At 37.1% G+C, this 17588-nt stretch overlaps 1 protein-coding gene across 2 annotated transcripts in view; it reads left to right on the top strand.

The window, feature by feature from the left end:
* ZDHHC2 (zinc finger DHHC-type palmitoyltransferase 2) overlaps positions 1 to 17588 on the top strand; it is a 35831-nt gene that overhangs the window by 9722 nt on the left and 8521 nt on the right. The window contains exons 2-8 of one of the 2 annotated variants that reach the window (XM_056330945.1): positions 1136 to 1162; positions 4343 to 4437; positions 7575 to 7695; positions 8626 to 8695; positions 10251 to 10283; positions 15936 to 16056; positions 16748 to 16880. In XM_056330945.1, coding sequence (XP_056186920.1) covers positions 1136 to 1162; positions 4343 to 4437; positions 7575 to 7695; positions 8626 to 8695; positions 10251 to 10283; positions 15936 to 16056; positions 16748 to 16880 — 600 coding nt within the window. The remainder of the gene's footprint in view (positions 1 to 1135; positions 1163 to 4342; positions 4438 to 7574; positions 7696 to 8625; positions 8696 to 10250; positions 10284 to 15935; positions 16057 to 16747; positions 16881 to 17588) is intronic. The other variant, XM_056330955.1, reaches the window with a different exon arrangement.

Here is a 17588-nt window from a genome sequence, read left to right as displayed (position 1 = left end):
GGGTCCTGCTGGCCCACTCCTCCAGCCTGTCTGGGTCCATCTGGATGGCAGTCCTGCACACAAGCATTTCAGCTGGTGTCCTCTGGGTGGTGTCACCTATAAACTTGATGAGTGTTTGCTCTTCCAGAGCATTAGTTAAGGTGTTGAGCAGCGCTGGCCCCACAGTACATTCTGGGACTGTGCTGGATCTCATTAGTGACTTTCACTCTATCAACAAGGCCTAAGTTTAATACATCAAAGTAGGATGGCGTGGCTGCTTGGCCTTTCAGTAGGAGTTCCTTGTGGCCGCTGTTTGAAGACCAGCCTTGTGCAGCCAGTTTTATTAGGAAAGCAAGAGTGGATGAGAGATCCATATAGGTACTCTCCTCTCGCTCACAGCTGTAGGTGCCAGTATATTACGTTTTTTAGGCCTCTTAATTGGGATGGATAAATGTGTGGTGGAGTGGTTTGGGTGGAAAGGGAAGAGCACCATGAGGTTTTGATCACTTCGGAGTTTCTGATCTTTCAGAGATATCTGTTGTGGGGTGGTTAGTTTTTTTTAAGTAATGTAACCAAGAGTGGAATATAGGTGTAAGAAAAAGATATATTATTTTTCATAAATGCAGTGACTGATACATGATACCAGTGTACTCCATGTCTGACATATTTGCATCTTTCTTACTCTCTTACTATCCCTGAATCCTGTAATCTGTAGGCAGTTTCTTAAAGGAAATGCAGCTTTTGTCTACTTTCAATTTTTATGCCTTAGCAATCTAAAGTATCAAAAAGTACTGCTGTCAAAACCAGTTCTGGAGTCTGACACCTCCACCTCAAGAACGGAATGAACAGTAAAACCTGTACAACCTCAGTTAAAGAAGTTACTGTTCTTCAGAGGTGGCTTTTCTTGGGGCTAAGCTTGGGCAGCATTAGATAGATGAAGGTGCTAGTTCTCAGGAACCAAGCCTGGGAATGGGAGCTAAAATACCTTGTAAGCAATTGGTATTGTCTACCTATTTTTGTGATGAATGTACACAGCATAAAAGCTTGATGGTGTGGCTTTCTGTCTTTGGTTGAAAAACAAAAGTTCAAGATATTCAGTTATGTCATTTGCTATTTAAACATCATTTTTATGCTTTCCTTTTTTCTCATTTTTCAGTGACAATGGCAAATATTGGAGAAAAAGGTAAGATTTTTATTAGCTGTTTATAAGTGGGATTTATATATCAGGGCAATATAGTAGCTTACTGGTAGAACTGAGATACAGACCTAACCTGTTTTAAATAAGTGTATATTTTGTGTTCCTCAGCTCCTTTTATTATCCTGCTGTTCCTGAATATTGCTTTCACCATTCCAAATAAAGATGAGAAAAATTAGAACTTTGTACTCTTCTTACTGGCTTTCTGAAGTGTCAATTAAAATAATCCTTATATTCTGGTTTTAAAAATTTTTCTTCGTAACAAGGAAAACTCTTGTAAAACCAGGACTTCTAAAGGTGAGCAAGGTGCATGTTGCACTCTGCACAAACTTAACTGGGAGGTGAATTTTTTCTGCAGTTTCTTTTTAACCAGCATCTTTGAAGAAACAGAAGAATCCTTCAGATACCTAACCATTTCAAAAATAATAAAACTACCTGATTAGCTGTTATGAGAGCTTCTACCCCAAGACTGTAGCATGTTTAGATTGCTTTTGCAGATAATATTTTAATACTACAGCACAACATGGAAATGTGAAGTGTGAGGCTGTGGAGCTTTTGGAGGGAAGGGGTTGGGGGTTAGGAGGCAAACTATGCTTTTTTATACTTGTGTAATTCCATCAGGTTTTATTAAGTCATTTACAACTCCCTCACTTAGAAAAAGTAGTTCCCAATTAAGAAATACTTGCTTGAAAAACTTTTTTCAGTTCAGTGGTCTCTTCCCCCTTATGAGTGCATAAGTTTATCTGCAAACTTCATCACCTGCAGGCTTAGAAATAATTCTAGTTTCTTGCTGCTCCGTAGTGTGTGTGGGAGATCAGCAAAATGCATTGAGGAACTGTAAATTTCCTTATTTTTAGCTGCTCAAACGTTGGTGAGCTTCAGCCAGTCAGGAGAATTTTACCCTGGCTGTACTTCTGCCCTAAGTGTTTTCAGGGATGAAAACTGAGCAAATGGGGCTCAGCCCTACTACAGGTTGCTGCAAACTTCCAGACAGCTCTAGCTACGCTAGCTATTTGTAAATGGGTTGCCTTCAAGCAAGGGATACAGTGGTTGGTTGGTTGGTTGATTGGTTGCTTGGTGGGGCTGGTTTTTTTTTCCAGAAAAAGTATAAAACTGGATTTCTGCCTAAGGAGCTGCGGATAGCTCTTATTTATCTGTCTTAAGGGAACTGAGGTTCATATGTTGGATTCTCAACACCCACAGACCCAGCGGAGCAGCTAGGGAACCTAGGGTTTCCATTGTGGTGCAGGGAAACTGGTTTGTAGGTAACCTGGGAGAAGTGACCAGTTGGGACCTGCGCCAGGTTGGAAGACAGATGCAAGAGCAAGCAAGAAGAGCTTAAGTTGTGTGCAGACTTTAATGGGGAAACATGGAATAATGTCTTTAGGCTAGAATTCTTCCTCCAGTAGTCTTTTTATTTTAATGTATGAAAAAGGAATTTTCTTGTCAATCTCAGTTACCATTATTCTTACAACAATAAAATATAGATGCAGATTAGTAAATGCGTAGTGTACAGAACTGGTGTAACTTGCCCTAGCTTGCCCTCACTTTATGCCATGAATATACTGTTGTTTTAAAAGTACCGATTTTTGAGTTTGAGTAAATCAGCTTTTTTTAGAGTTGACAGAAATATTCTCATTAAAATGTAGACTGTTCCTGCCAGACGCTTGCAATAACAACATGGTCATTTAGTGTATTGTGCTTGATGTGGAGACCAGTTCTATTACTTATACTGATGAGATTTTTTCAGTTTATAGACATGGCATATGGCTTTTTTCCCCTGTCATCCCAAAAGATTTGTACAGTGTTGCTCCTCAGATTTCGTTAGCTTTTGTTTATTAATTTTTTAACTGCCTAGTGACTAAGAATAAATATTTACTGTGTTGCTGCTTTTTTGAGTAAACAAACTTCAACACCAGGAGCATTTATTCAGCGTTACTTTTGAGGCAAAATTACCAAAAATAAGAACATGCTGAGCTACTGTTCCTGTATTTATACACACCATCATGCATGTGCTATGGAAAATTCTCTAGCACTGCATAGCATTACATATATAAAAACATGGGCTAACAATATGAGGGCAGTATATCAGATTGTGTAGTGAAAGTACACGTTTCCCTTTATGATTTCTTTGACTACCCTGCAAATTAAGTTATATAAAGACTATTTGGCCATGTAGCTTCCTTATAATCTTGAATTGTCTGTGATCTGAGTTCATCTGTATAGCAGGGAAATATTTTTCACTGTTGCTTTCCTAGCTGTCCTTTATTTGCTGCTTCCCTGACTGAGGAAGAAAAATCCAAGGAAATACTCTTCCTTGTGCGTTAGAGCAAGTTAATCAGGGGATATGAGTTTTGGATTCACTATTTACTGGAGTGAATTGCTTAGTACAGTAAGAGGTTTTCAATGGAAACACCTACCCATCCGTGGCAGGCTGTTTGGAAAAGTTAATGTTACCTTCTATATTCTAGTAAAACTACTCATCATGGTAAATGTTGATTGGCATCTATTTTAAAAAAATCTAAGAATAAATCAGTGGCTGTGAAGAATATAAAGTGGTGAATGAACATTCGAATGTAAAGAACCTGCAGGTTTTTAAAAACCACCCTACTTACTGTCCTCCCTCTTAAGCATCCAGCAAAACAAATTAACTGGTTATGGTTACTGCTTAGGTGTTGTATGCATATCCACTCAAAGGCTCCCCTTGCTCTAGTATTTCTTTAGGTAGCTATACTTCTTTCAGGTGGGGGTGGGTCGGGGTGTGTGTGGAGGTGTTGGTGGGTTTTTTGTTTGTTTGGGGGTTTTTGCATGGCTAGCAGTCTCCCTACATGGCTTATAAAGCTAAAAAGCAGAGATGCATCAGTTAAGTAGTATTTAACAAATGCATAAAGGGAGAGTGCTTGCTAAATGATTATGGGACTCTAATAGGCTATTAACCATTCCCTTCAAACTTTTGTAATACATGTAGCCTGTATCATGAGTTTCCCCACACAGTCTGTATTTGTCTCATGTAAAGTTGCAGTGCAGTATTTTTGTTGCAAAGCTTTTGCAGAGCCTCTGTATCTTACATCTGTTGGAGTAACTATTTGTGATATGTACAGCATCCATTTGTAAGTACTATAATATCACTGGTCTGTTTGTATTAATTCTGTTCCTTTTTGATTTTAGTTGTGTGCCTGGTTGCTTACCACATATTTTTCATGCTGTTCGTCTGGTCATATTGGAAAACAATCTTTACGCTACCAATGAATCCTTCAAAAGAAGTAAGATAAACTTAAATTTTGTTTCTGAAATAGACTAATCAAATGCCGGATTTTGTAGTATTTGAGTAACTTAGACTCTGATCTCATGTAGTTTTACGCTGTGTAGAAAAATACAGATGGTAGTTACAGCTTCTTAGTAGAAGTAAGTCAGATTGCGAACAGTGTAATGACCAAGACAAAAAAAAATTACACCTTCTCAAAGTTTTAAAGGTTTTTTAATATCATTTTAAAATTAGATAATATTCATGATATTAAGAAGAAAAAACCTCTCCACTTGAAAATATGAGTTACTTGAACTAGCAGCTTAAATCTTTGCATGGGAATATAGTACTTTTGTGTGGGGGAAAAAATGTATTTCTGTGCGTTTAAGACTTATATTGCCTGTCAGCATCTGTCTATTGTCCTCTGAATGAAAGCTTCCTCATCTGTTTTGGTATGAAGGAACTTGGGGGTTGTGGTATGAGCATACAACAGGTAAGCTGATGCTGGGAAGCCACAAATGGCTAAGCACGACGAGACCTAGTATAGTACAGCTGCATGGAAAAGAGATCTGAGTAAATGTATACCCCAAGTCTTAAGTCCAGCTTGTACAGAAGTGTTAAAGAAGGATCCAGTTGCTTTGGAGAATATTAAGGTACAAAACCAAGTTCAACATGATGTAGCCTCAAGATAATTGCTTTTAGTACAGTATTGTTTATTTTTAATTTTAATTTCACGTTCTTTCTAATATTAAAAAAAAAAAAAGAAAAAGAAAACGGTCAGTAGCCTTGATGAAAATCCTCCCCATGCAGCTTGGTACAACCAGCATAACTTCTTGGCCTCTTCCATCCTGTCTTTGTACAGAAACCCCACAATCCTCAGTAGGTGCAAATTTACACAACCTCTGATGTCAAAATGAATCATGCTACGGCTGCTCTGAAGTTTGAAATATCCACAAAGCCAATACTTATTTTGACATGGACTCATAACTCTAGCTCACGTAACTACCATGTCAACACAAAATAAATAGCTTGTGATTTCTACTGTCTGTTGTGCACAGGTTCTTTTCTGAATAGTTTTCATTCACTAATAAGATATGTAATTGTGGAAACAAGTAAATAATTCAAAGTAATTGGCAGCTTCCTTGAATTTCACACTGCAGTCTTTAATACAGCTAGAGGAAGAGAGGAGCACAATAAAAAGATAATTGGAAGGGTTTTCAAATCACGGGGCTGATGCCAATAAAAGACTCCCAAAACATTTTGACAAATCCTTAGTAATTATAGTGGGATTCCAAAGCCATCATACAATGCTACTGAGGAACTTCAAATGGGATATTAAAAGTATTTAAGTTGGGTAATAGAAAGCAATGTGTAGTGTTTCTGTGTTCTTTGAATTTACACAATGTTGCTGGCAGTAAGTGACATCTTTGTTGTTCCATGTCTTTTTCCTAATCTACTAAAGCAGTATTTTTAAAATTTAATTAGGGTATTTTGTAATGTTAAGTTACTGCTTGGCTTTCAGTTCTAGAATGAAGTCTCTAAATGTAAAAGGATGTATTTTCAGCTTAACTGAACTGACTTACCAACTATAGCAAATACTGGTTTGAAGACTGAAAACCAGATAAATATTCTGCATTTTGTTTTCATGAATACTGCAGCTGGTAAAAACCACATAGCCTGTATATTTTTTTTTTCTCTTATTTCAACTTTTTACACGTATGAAAAGCACTAAAGTTCTGGCTGCAGTTTATCTTTAAAAGACTTTGAGGGACTTCACTTTAGTGTGTGCCTTTCTATACCTGTGTGTACCAGCTATATACAGGCATTGCATGAAGGTGGGAGAGAAGATGGGTTTCCCAGGCAGGAAGGTTTTGTAGACTTAGGACTACTCTGAGAACCAAATCAAAATGATGGAGCAATAGCTCTGTGTACATCAAACAGGAAACATTAAGGAAAAAAAGTATTCTGAACTAAGTTTCTGCAGTGAGAAATCCTATGTATCCTAATGTAAATCAATTCAGATGTTGGCAAGAGTGTGTTTTCTGGGGAAAAAGTGAAAGGTGACCTGAGAAACTCACAGTAAACAGTGAACCTCCAGCTTCTGCTGCAAGATTGTGAACTTTGTCAGAAAGGTAGACTGGTGCCTCCTCTATGGAGGTGAGAATAGGCTCCTAACTGTATGTTTCTTCTTAGTTTTACATGCATCACTTTCATTTAGGAAAAAAAATAATATTATTGTAATAACTAGCCTTTCTGTAGACATAAATGCTACACAGAGAGGGCTTCTGTTTCAAGTACAGGTCAGAGACAGGCACTCTTCCTGCCAAATACAAAGTTCTTTTCAGAGGTGATTTGGTATCCTGTTTCTCTGATGGAGATACCAAAGACTTCTGTATCTGCCTGTTTCTAGAAGCCACAGTGACAAAGCTGACTATGTTGCTGTGTTGCAGAGGACTTTCAGAGTATAAGAAATTTGGACTACTTCATTTATACCGTGCATCTCTTTCAGTAATTTTTACCCTCTCAGCTCTTACTAGAGCAATGTTTGTTGTTGCCATTTTGGGCAGTGACAGAAATTGTCCTTTTATTCAGGAAGATGTTAAGTCGTGGTTATTCTGTCAAACAGGACACCCATCTCTTCCTTCTCTCAGCCATCTCTGAAGTAAAAACACACGCTAAGACCTGCATGAAGAGAACAGCAACTCTCCAGTGGCAAAGAATAAAAGGGAGGATGACAGACACCAGAAGAGAAATAAAACTATCTTTTCTGCTATTACTAGTAGTGTATTTTATTTCAGTTAAAGACTGACATACCTCACTTATATTCACTAGCTAATATTTAGTATTACAGAATTAAATCAACTGACCTTTCAAAGTAATGGTAAGCTCTTGATCCTCTTCTTAAACAGTGTCACTTACTACTTCTGGAAGCATTCAGCATTGCATCAATACCAAATCAGAAATAATCTTAATTTTGTCTTCGGTTGCCATAAACAAATTAGTGGTATTAGGAACACAGGTTATTTGCTGTAATACCTTGTAGATGCTAATAATCCATCTTTATATAATGAATATTTATGTCTCTTTACATCTCCATAGCTACTTAATTTAACTTGAGATTTGCTAACATATCTTTGATTTTTAAAATTATTCCAGTTTCATCTATCATACTCAGACAAGGAGTCCCTAGAGAGAGAGCCTAGAGGTGAATCCCAGCAAGAAGTCTTAAGACGGGCAGCCAAGGATCTTCCTATCTATACACGGACAATGTCTGGAGGTAAATAGGTGTTCAGGGGACCATCAAAGGCAGGGTCTTGATGTGCTACCTAAACTAATAAAATAAAAAAATTCAAGGGTTTGGATTGTAGGGAAGAATTGCTTTTTATACTTCATAAAATAACAAAGTGACCCAAGAACTTAACTTTAATGTAGTTTTATGCAGCTACATTTACTCAGTTGAAAAATTGTTGGAAAGTAAATTGCTGCATACAATTTAAGATTTCAAAATGCAGTGACAATGCCTTGCTAAATGTTTGCAAACTGACACGAACAGATAGCTTGTAGTACTAACAAACTACAGCAGAGGCCTTAGCAGTGTTTAACTGCATAGATTTCTTCTTATATATGTTAAAAAAATTAAATTAATCACTCTCTGCATGTCATGTATCGGTAGATAGATCACAGTAAGAAACTTATCGGTTTACGTGCTGGTTGTTCAGTTGCAAGACAAAAATTCTTCCAAACGAAGAGTTAATCTTAACCTACTGATATTGTAAATTTGTGAATGCTGGCTAGCTAAGCAAATCCAAGAGATAATCTTATATAGTAGATTAAATCTGTTAGAATAATAGCTTAAAATAGCTATATTGTTGAACAGTCTTTAAAGGTTTTCCAGTCTAGTGAGGGTTTTGTGAGTTTTGTTGGTTCACTGGTTGTTCTGCAGAGCTGAGGGGTTTGGAAGAAAAAACCCTGATTAGCATAATTAGCAGAGATTGCAAAAACTGAGCTTTTGGGGTTCACTCTGCTAGATTCAGCATTGCAAGTACTTTAAGAATGCTTCGATATTTGCAACTACTTCTGATCATGCTGAAATGCATTCCTGGGGGTACTGCTGGGCTGAGCTGCTGGTATTTGCTTTTGTGCACACTTCAGGAATCAAAATGTGTAACTGTACATTGAGATCTAATCTTGGAACTTTTTTCTTTAGCAATCAGATACTGTGACAGATGCCATCTTGTAAAACCAGATCGTTGCCATCACTGTTCTGTATGCGACAAGTAAGAAAATATTTTAAATAAGTGATTTTCTGTTTAATGAATTTTTGTCTTGACACAGAAGCTTTTATTTTTTTATGCATAGGTTTTTCAGGTTTAATGTTTTGGCAGATAAGTGGGGTTTTTTTCCTTAGAATTTTTTCAGATTTAGTTTTTATTTACTTATTTGTAAGGAAGTCTGTAGCTTACTCTAATTCATTTGATGGCTTTCTTGATGCCAGCATGGATTACATGGTCTTATACATTCTTTATAATGGTTAAAAATTATGAATATTAGTAAAGAATTTCCTTAAGAATATAATAAAAAATAGCTGATAAACAAAAATGTGCTTCTTTTGTTAGAATCTGAATAAAGATCACTACCCATCTCAATCTAATCATGGTGTCACTTACATCTTATCTGAGGTAATAAACTTCATATCCTATTTTTCATTGGATAACTTGCAGGTTATTTTTGTTCAAAGAAAGAAACAATCAAGCATCCCCCATTTCTAACTGAAGCTGTAAAATAAAGTTTTTGTTTGTCTAACACAAAAGGAAGTCCACATTCATATTCCCCAGAAGTGTAATTGCTTTCTAATTTCATTTTTCTTTCAGCTGTTCTCTCTGACCTTTCTCCAGCTAGCTTGGATGTCTGTATGTTTCTCTGCTCTTGCCCTCAGTGATTTAGATTTCAAACATTAAGAGAATAGGCGTCCTCAAAGGCTGATTTATTCTTAGCTTTCATGCTGTACCACATACACTTCAGCTGATCAAACCTTCCAACATGATTGTGAGGCAGGAAGACAGCAGAGCCACTGAAAGAGTAACTGAGTTAAGGCAGAAAGAGGATCTTGGTTTTGTTGTATGGGATGGTGGTTGCAATGTAAGATAGGAACATTCTTGTGTCTGAAGAGGGTGGAGAAAAAGGGTGACCTCTGTTATCCTATGAGATGTGAGTGAAATTTGCAGGATGCCATTAGTTAATATATTTTGCAGAATACCCTAATTTTGTCATTACCTTGTTAATATTCCCTTGCTTCAATTATATCTGATTTTCTTGTGCATGTTTTATTAACGGAGAGTCATTAATTGCAAAAATATTTGGGCATTTTACAAATCAGGTAAGTTCTTAAAAACTTTATGTGCATCTGTATGTATTTCTATAAAAGCAAACCATGTACTTGCAAACATAGTTAGTTATATCACTAAGTATATAATAATTGAAATAGTCCAATTTCTAAGGCTATGTCAGAGGATAAACAATAGTTGAAAAACCTATACAGAATGAGGACCAAATCCTAAAGCTGAAGTCATAGATTGTGTTTTCTTAAATCACTAAGTTCTTGACAGAACAAATATGTTTGATTTTGGGTTACCTACAGTTTACTTTAGGGAAATTGTATTATGTGAATTTACATAGACAACGTTGTTAAATAGGTTAGGTAACCAATAGTACATATGGGTAATTCTTAATCTGTATGTGAATAATTTAAATCTGACACGTAATTGTGCTTCTGACTTTTTTTTTTTTTTTCCCCTTTTGTAATGATTGGAATTCTGTTGGGGTGTTTTTAAGATGCATTTTGAAAATGGATCATCATTGCCCTTGGTGAGTGTACTATTGGCTTTCTTCTCTCTACTTTCTGATTTGGTAAAATGAACTCTTGATGAGCCTGTTATGAAGGTGATGTTTCTCTATTCCTAGAGTTAGATAAGTGAAGCTGGAAGATTATGTGAAAGTACTGGTCTGGCAGGACCACTCGAGTTATTTACTGTATGTCCTCTTTTCCTAGCATTGAGATGTGGAAAGAAGTTCATATATAATTTTTCTTAGACCTTTGAGTTAGATAACTCCTTGTTTTTACACTTAGGATGAGGTAGACTTCTGGTCAATAAAAAAGCTTCTTTTAAGAATTGCATCTCTTCTTCATGGAAATTGAGTATTACTGTGGCTTAGTTGCATTGAATGATGAAATGCTGTCCTATGTTAAAAGCCCAAGGGAAGGGCTGTGCTTTGTCCCCCTTACTGAAGCTCCCAGGGTAGTTTGAGTGAGCTTGCTGGAAACAGCAGGTTAGCTCTTTTGGTTTTATGGGTTCTTTGTTTTCTTTCATTTTTTTCTCCCCTTTCCCTCCTAGCCTCCCTCATGTTGCTGCTATGTCAGCCTGCGCAGTGGTTTTGTTTACCTGTCTATTCTCAGCAGCCCTTGGACATTGTGGGTAGACAGGATATGTGATAAATTTTTAAAGAATCATAGAATGGTTTGGGTTGGAAGGGACCTTAAAGATCATCTCATTCCAACCCCCCTGCCATGGGCACGGACACCTTCCCCTAGACCAGGCTGCTCAAAGCCCCATCCAGCCTGGCCTGGAACACTGCCAGGGATGGGGCACCCACAGCTGCTCTGGGCAACCTGTTCCTGTGCCTCACCACTCTGATAGTGACATTTTATGTCAGTTTGGCAGGTATCTCACAGAAATAATTAAAGTCAATTGTTTAGTAAGGTCCCCAGTTCAGAGGACTAAGTGGCAGATGGCAGTTCTTCACCACATGAAACTGATCAGAAAAGAATAATCTCCTGTGTTGGTCAAACTGAATAGTAGATGGTTCTAAGCAGCTGGTTTCACCTTCTTAAATCAAATTTCTGGGCAGAGGAGACTCTGTCCTGTGAGGAGGAAACGCTGCTGAGCTCCTCCTGTTTTGCTTGGTTCTGACTAAAGCCTCTTACATAATGCAATATGATTTAAGAATCTTCCTTTATTTGGCAGCTGCATGGCAGATACAATTGAAATTAAATATTTAACAATATAGGGCAGAGTTCCTTCCTACATATTTTTTTGCTGTAGGGATATTGGCATGTGAAAGTTGATGATGCTTAGTATTCGTTGTGTGCTTCTTAAAAAAGCCAAAACCCACACACATCCCAACTTCCCCCCCTCCCCCCAACCCCAAAACAGAAAAAAAACTGTTGAATTGTTGAATGCAGAACAAATTTTTTAGAAGAAAAACACCTGTTCCCTTTTTTCGGCTCTCTTATAACCATCTTGTAGAAAGCTACAAGAAAAATAGCTGTCAGGCTATTCCTGATAAAATATCAGTGAAAGGTTCTAATATTACTTTTATTATTCATTATTATACACACTTCTTACAAGCTTTATGGTCTGTTTAGGAGTTTTTGGGTTGTCCAGCCTTAGGATACTACATGAAAATACCCATGAAGTAAACTTCAATTTCAGAATAAAAAACCTTTGCATCAAATAACAAATCATAAACAGAGCACTTCAGTGTTGTGTAAAGGGACAGTGAAGTGGTATTTCACTAGGGCATAGACTTCTAGAAGAATAAACCCAGTTTTCCTCTCAGTGGCATTTGCTTATTTTATGTATTTGCAGACTGTTCGTATCCAAACAACATAAACATACCCAGTTGAGGGAGGTTTTACATTGCTCATTGTTTTTAATCTTATAAGCAATGGGTGCAAAAAGAAAAAATAGAAATTGAGAGGATACTTGAAACGCATGTAATGCTTCTTGATGGAGAACTGATCCTTTTGTACTCCAAGTAACAGAAATGCATGAAAAAAAAAAAGAGGTATTATCCGGGTTTATTTTTCCTAATTTGAGTGGATGTCCACAGTTCCTTGCTCACCCTGAAAAAATACCTATGAGGAAGTGACAAGAGAGTTTTGAAATACTGCAGAGATGCTGATCAAACTTTATAGTTTCCTTTAATAAAGACTCATGTTCAGAGGTTCTTTGGGAAATATCATATGGCTCTTTTGCCAACAAAAGCAAGGGTGAAAATTGTACAATAGGTGGTTTTCAGCACACACACACACAAAAAACCCCACATCATTAGGTCCACGTCTGCTTTTCGTGTTGGGATTTTTTGGTTGGAGCAAGTTTGGTGGGAAAAAAAATGTATAATGCTTAGGGAGAGCAGGCAGACATTAATGGGAATTACACTATTTTAACATTCTGCTAGGAGAAGCATTTCTGGAGAGAGGACGGGTAAAAATAAGCTAAGGAAGGTAAGGTGAAACATTGGGAAGGCAGAGACAGTAAGCTGGTAGTCATGTCCTAGCCCCAGGTCAGCTATCTTCTGCTTTTTAGGAGGATTTGTATTGGCTATGCGCCTGTGCTAATGGAAGCGCTGTGATAAATGGAAATACTTATTGCTAACGGCCATCTAACTACACTAAAATGTTTAAGTGATGCAGAAATAAAAGCATTAGTGATTTCTATGCTAGTGCTGCTGCTACTCATACTATAATATAGATGGAGCTGCAGACAGGAATGTGATGGCTTGAGACATCACCAAAAATATAATTTGTGTGTAACAACTCTAATACTAACAAGGTGCATTAGGAACACCTTAAGAATAATTTGAAACATCTTTCCTTTGTCTTTTGAGTCATCTGAAAATAATTTAGCGTCTCCTTAGTTCTGTGATGCTTTTTAACTGAGTTGCAACACCTTCAGTGCCTTGCAAGTTATTTCTTTGCCTGCATTTTCAGTAAGCTAACTCTTGAGACACAAAGGGTATTTCTTCTTATTCTACTTAAAAATTAAGTGTTTTAAATGTTATCTGTAACCGATATTGTTAACCTGGACTGTTCTTCTGTATGAATGTTTCACTGCAATAGCACACCATTATTTAGTCAGTTTTCAGTACATTTATCCATTTTACTCTTCATCAAAAATGTTAGACTTCAAATCTAACCACCGTTCTTGGGTTTTATGATTTGATACTGTATGTTCAAATAGTGCAATTACAATTACCTATGAACTCTTCTCTTCCAGTAACAACTCCTCAGTCTGGGGCTTTTTCAAAATTGAAGGGAGCAGAATAATTTATGAAAGTTTATTTTAATATGTGTACTCTATGCAGTAGTGTGAAAGAACAATGAGAAAGAAATCTGTCTTTGATTCAAGAAGCTTCATCTTTGGAGAATAACATTTCACTTCATCCTTCTCATACTAAACAGTGTCATAAAGTAAAAACTGTCCTAAAATAAATACCATGAAAGGAAAATAGGGTTATCATAGAAACTTTGAATCTGAATTGCTTGCAGCTTATCATGGCTTTGCTTGCTTTGACATACTTAATGAAAAAGAACACTTCACTGTGGAAAGTTGTGAATGTACTTTCCAGTAAGAATCATGATGAGCTTAGAAATTTATCTTCTGGGGATTTTAATTGGAACAGCCTGTTGTGAGTCCTTCTTAACTGTAGTTAATACAGATGCTTAGCTATTGCTGCATTTTTAAATGCTGATGCTAAACGTCGTGTTTAGCCAAGGTAGCATGTTTTGTAAAAACAAATCCTCTATTCACCTTGATGATGGGTAACAGTAGTGTACAGTGAAAGTTTATTTGGTATTGTAAGACTTTACCATGTATCCTGCCATTACCATCACTGTCTCCCTAAAGAAGAGAATAGTTGCAATAACTTCTCCTGTACTTCTAGAAGCTGAAGTTGAGACTTACCACGTATTATTATTTTTTGAGAATTATTTTTCACATACAAGTGCTTTCATGGATGTAGTCTTCTCTTAATTAGCTGATCTTTCTGACAGCAATTATCAGTTAGTTAAAGGTATATGGATATGGTGGATTGACCTTGGCTGAACGCCAGGTGCCCCCCAAGCCGCTCTATCCCTCCCCTTCTCAGCAGAACAGGGGGGAGAAAACAAGATGGAAAAAAACCCTTGCAGGTCAAGATAAAGGCAGTTTAATGAAGCAATAGCAAAAGTTGCATGTGTGGAAGTGAAGGAAAACAAAAGATGTTATTCTCTGCTTCCCATCAGCAGGTGATGTTAGGCCACCTCCCGGGAAGCAGGGCTTCGGTACGCATAGTGGTTGCTCGGGAAGACAAACTTCATAAATAACAAATGCCCCCCCTTCCTCCTCCTTTCTCTTAGCTTTTATATCTGGGCAGGTGTCACATGGTGTGGAATATCCCTTTGGTCACTTTGGGTCAGCTGTCCTGGCTGTCCCCCCTCCCAAGGTCTTGCCCACCCCCAGCCTACTGGTGGTGTTGGTGGGGAGGCTGGAGAGCCAGCCCTGATGCTGTGCGAGCGCTGCTCAGCAGCGGCCAAACCACCGGTGTGTTATCACCACCTTTCCAGCTACCAACACCAGCACAGCGCTGGGAGGGCTGCTGTGGGCTCACAGTATTATTTTTCTTTAATTCGTATGTAGAGTTATGTCAAAGTTAGCCGTGTGGTGATAACTGTGGTTAGCTTCTTAATGCAACCAAATAAAAGGAAGAGGAAGCTGTTTACCAATAAACTGTGGGTGGTTCTCCAGTATTTTTAATTTGGTGGATGTAATATAATTACATGTTTAATAGAGCTCTGAAGTTCACAATACGTAATATATTGTCTCTAATGGGAAGATGCTATGGTACTAAATATACCTTAATCGCGTCTTTCTGATCAGTGTATACTAGTTGCTCATTATCATGTATAAATATTTAAAAAATTGGAAACAAGTGAACCTGAAGCCCATAAGTAGAAATGATAAAATGACAATTATTTTAACATTTGGATGTGTATTTGCATGTTGCTAATCTCTTTTATTTGCTGTCATGTTGCCATTGATATGGAATATGTTCTGTTTATTCAGCAGTAGTATTTCTCTCATTATTTTGTGTAAATGTAAGTATTTTAAGGAATCTCCTATGAATACTCTTCAAAATCTTACTGAGAAGTTTTAGTATGTAGTACGCTTAATGAAGGATTATGTGGATTAAATAAGACTGCTTTTATTTTCACCAAATTCAGTTGAGATTCAAATTCTTGGCTTGTACCTGTCCAGTTATATGCAGTGTGCTGAATGGTAAAACATGGATACTTAAACTTACCTACAAACTAAACAAGGAACTGTAACTGCAATCTGGTTACATCTGATGTACTGGGAACAGATTTCATACCATAAGTGAAAACTGAATTTCAGTAAGCTGTTGAAAGTGATATTACCTGATAGAGTTCTCTGGGTTCTCTGAGTTTTTGTGGTGGTGGTGGTGGTTTGGTGGTTTTGTTGGGTTTTTTTTGTTTTGGCTAAAATTACTAATTTGGGAGTTGGAGCTAAATACATTTCAGTAGCTTGAGGCACCAGAGATAGGAAGCAAAAATTGATTTACATGCTGATACTAACTTTTTTAGAGTAACTAAGTTTAATTTTACATTGAGTGAAAGCAAAGCAAATAACTTCCATTACATTCCATTTTTACTTTTCTTTTTTTTTTTTTTGTTATCAGGGTGAACAACTGTGTAGGATTCTCCAATTACAAATTTTTTCTTCTTTTCTTGGCTTATTCGCTACTGTATTGCCTTTTCATTGCTGCAACAGATTTACAGTATTTTATCAAGTTTTGGACAGTAAGTACCCTAATCTATATACTGTCTTTAAGTGTGTGAAGTTACCAAAGTGCAAGAATTCTACAACCTGATACATTGTAATGTAGTATCTCCTAATATGAGGTACAAAATTTTATCTAATAACCATAGCTGTCTATTTTTTTTATTTATCATGGTTTATGAAATTTCACTTAATTCTTCATTATTCTGAAGCTGCATAGAACAAGTATGCAATTATTTTACAAGGGAATGTTTATTATAGATAGGTTTTTTTAACTTTGTTTAATGCTATGCTATGAAAAAGCTTCAGAGAAATTTTCTAGTATTTTAATTATGATTATCTGGGTTTACACATTAGGATATTACCTTCTGAGATTTGCAGTATTTTTGCTATGAATATTCTGAAAAGGCTAATTAAACAAGGCAGTTTTTTAAAGGTAAATTATTCTTCACTAAAAGACACTTCAAACCAGATCCAAATTTCAGATTCTTATTGCCAGTATTTATACTTAATCAATAGATGCTATCACCAACCTAATTGCGTGGCCGTAGGTACATAGAAGGTGTGTAAATCATTTATTCAGACTCTTGCCGTGTAGTACATTTGTGTCTCCACTGATTTGATATGGCTGAATACAGGGTTATTAATAATGAAACTAAACAGCTATTTCCCCAATTCTAATGGCATGATTTTTTTTCATTTTATTTTTAGAATGGTCTTCCTGATACTCAAGCCAAGTTCCACATCATGTTTTTATTCTTTGCTGCAGCAATGTTTTCTGTCAGTCTGTCCTCTCTCTTTGGCTATCACTGTTGGCTTGTCAGCAAGAATAAGTCTACATTAGGTAAATAGATTTGATGCTTCTGTGTTTGACAGCAAAAAGTAAATAATAAAGGTATATTATATGTATGGGGGTAATGGAAAAAGCAGGCAATCCTATAGAGATAGGTTCCTTGGATCCTGGTTAGAAGTGCCCAGATCTGGTGATATCCAGTACTGACTCCCTAGTTCTGCTGCTCCCTGGAAATTTGGACTCTTTTCCTCTTGCCCCAAGGGGCCGAGCTGTTAATGAACTTAGCCTCTTCCTTCCATTTCCTCCCATTCACAGCTTGTTAACAGAAACTGAATAAACAGGAAAAAAAAATAATTGAGGACACTTTGTAATAAGTGTTAGACACATTAACGCATGCTCACACAAGTGCTTCTTGTTTGGCATTCTCAGCTCCCAGGTCAGAGTCCTCTTAATGCAGTGTCTCAATCAGGGCAGTGCCTCCAGCACTACTTTCCCACCCCTGACCCTCTCTTCTTCTAAACTATTGCACATGCAGTAGTTTAGTAACGAAGCCATGACAGCTTTAAGTGGGACTGCTTAAATCATCCTGGGACCTGTTTTCCCAGCCTAACATGGGCATCTGAAAGGGTATTGCTATTTTCCCTTCCCCCTTCTTTAAAACACCTTCTAAATAAAGCATAATACATGTTAAAGGTAATTTCTAGCAGTTCAGAAGGACAGTTTCTGCATGGTTCCAGCATGGTTTGTGTGAGCTGTACT

This window comes from Falco biarmicus, chromosome 1 (genome assembly GCF_023638135.1).
Source record: "Falco biarmicus isolate bFalBia1 chromosome 1, bFalBia1.pri, whole genome shotgun sequence".
Taxonomy (NCBI): domain Eukaryota; kingdom Metazoa; phylum Chordata; class Aves; order Falconiformes; family Falconidae; genus Falco; species Falco biarmicus.
Note: the sequence above shows the minus strand (reverse complement) of the source record. Positions and strands in the feature narration are given on the sequence as shown.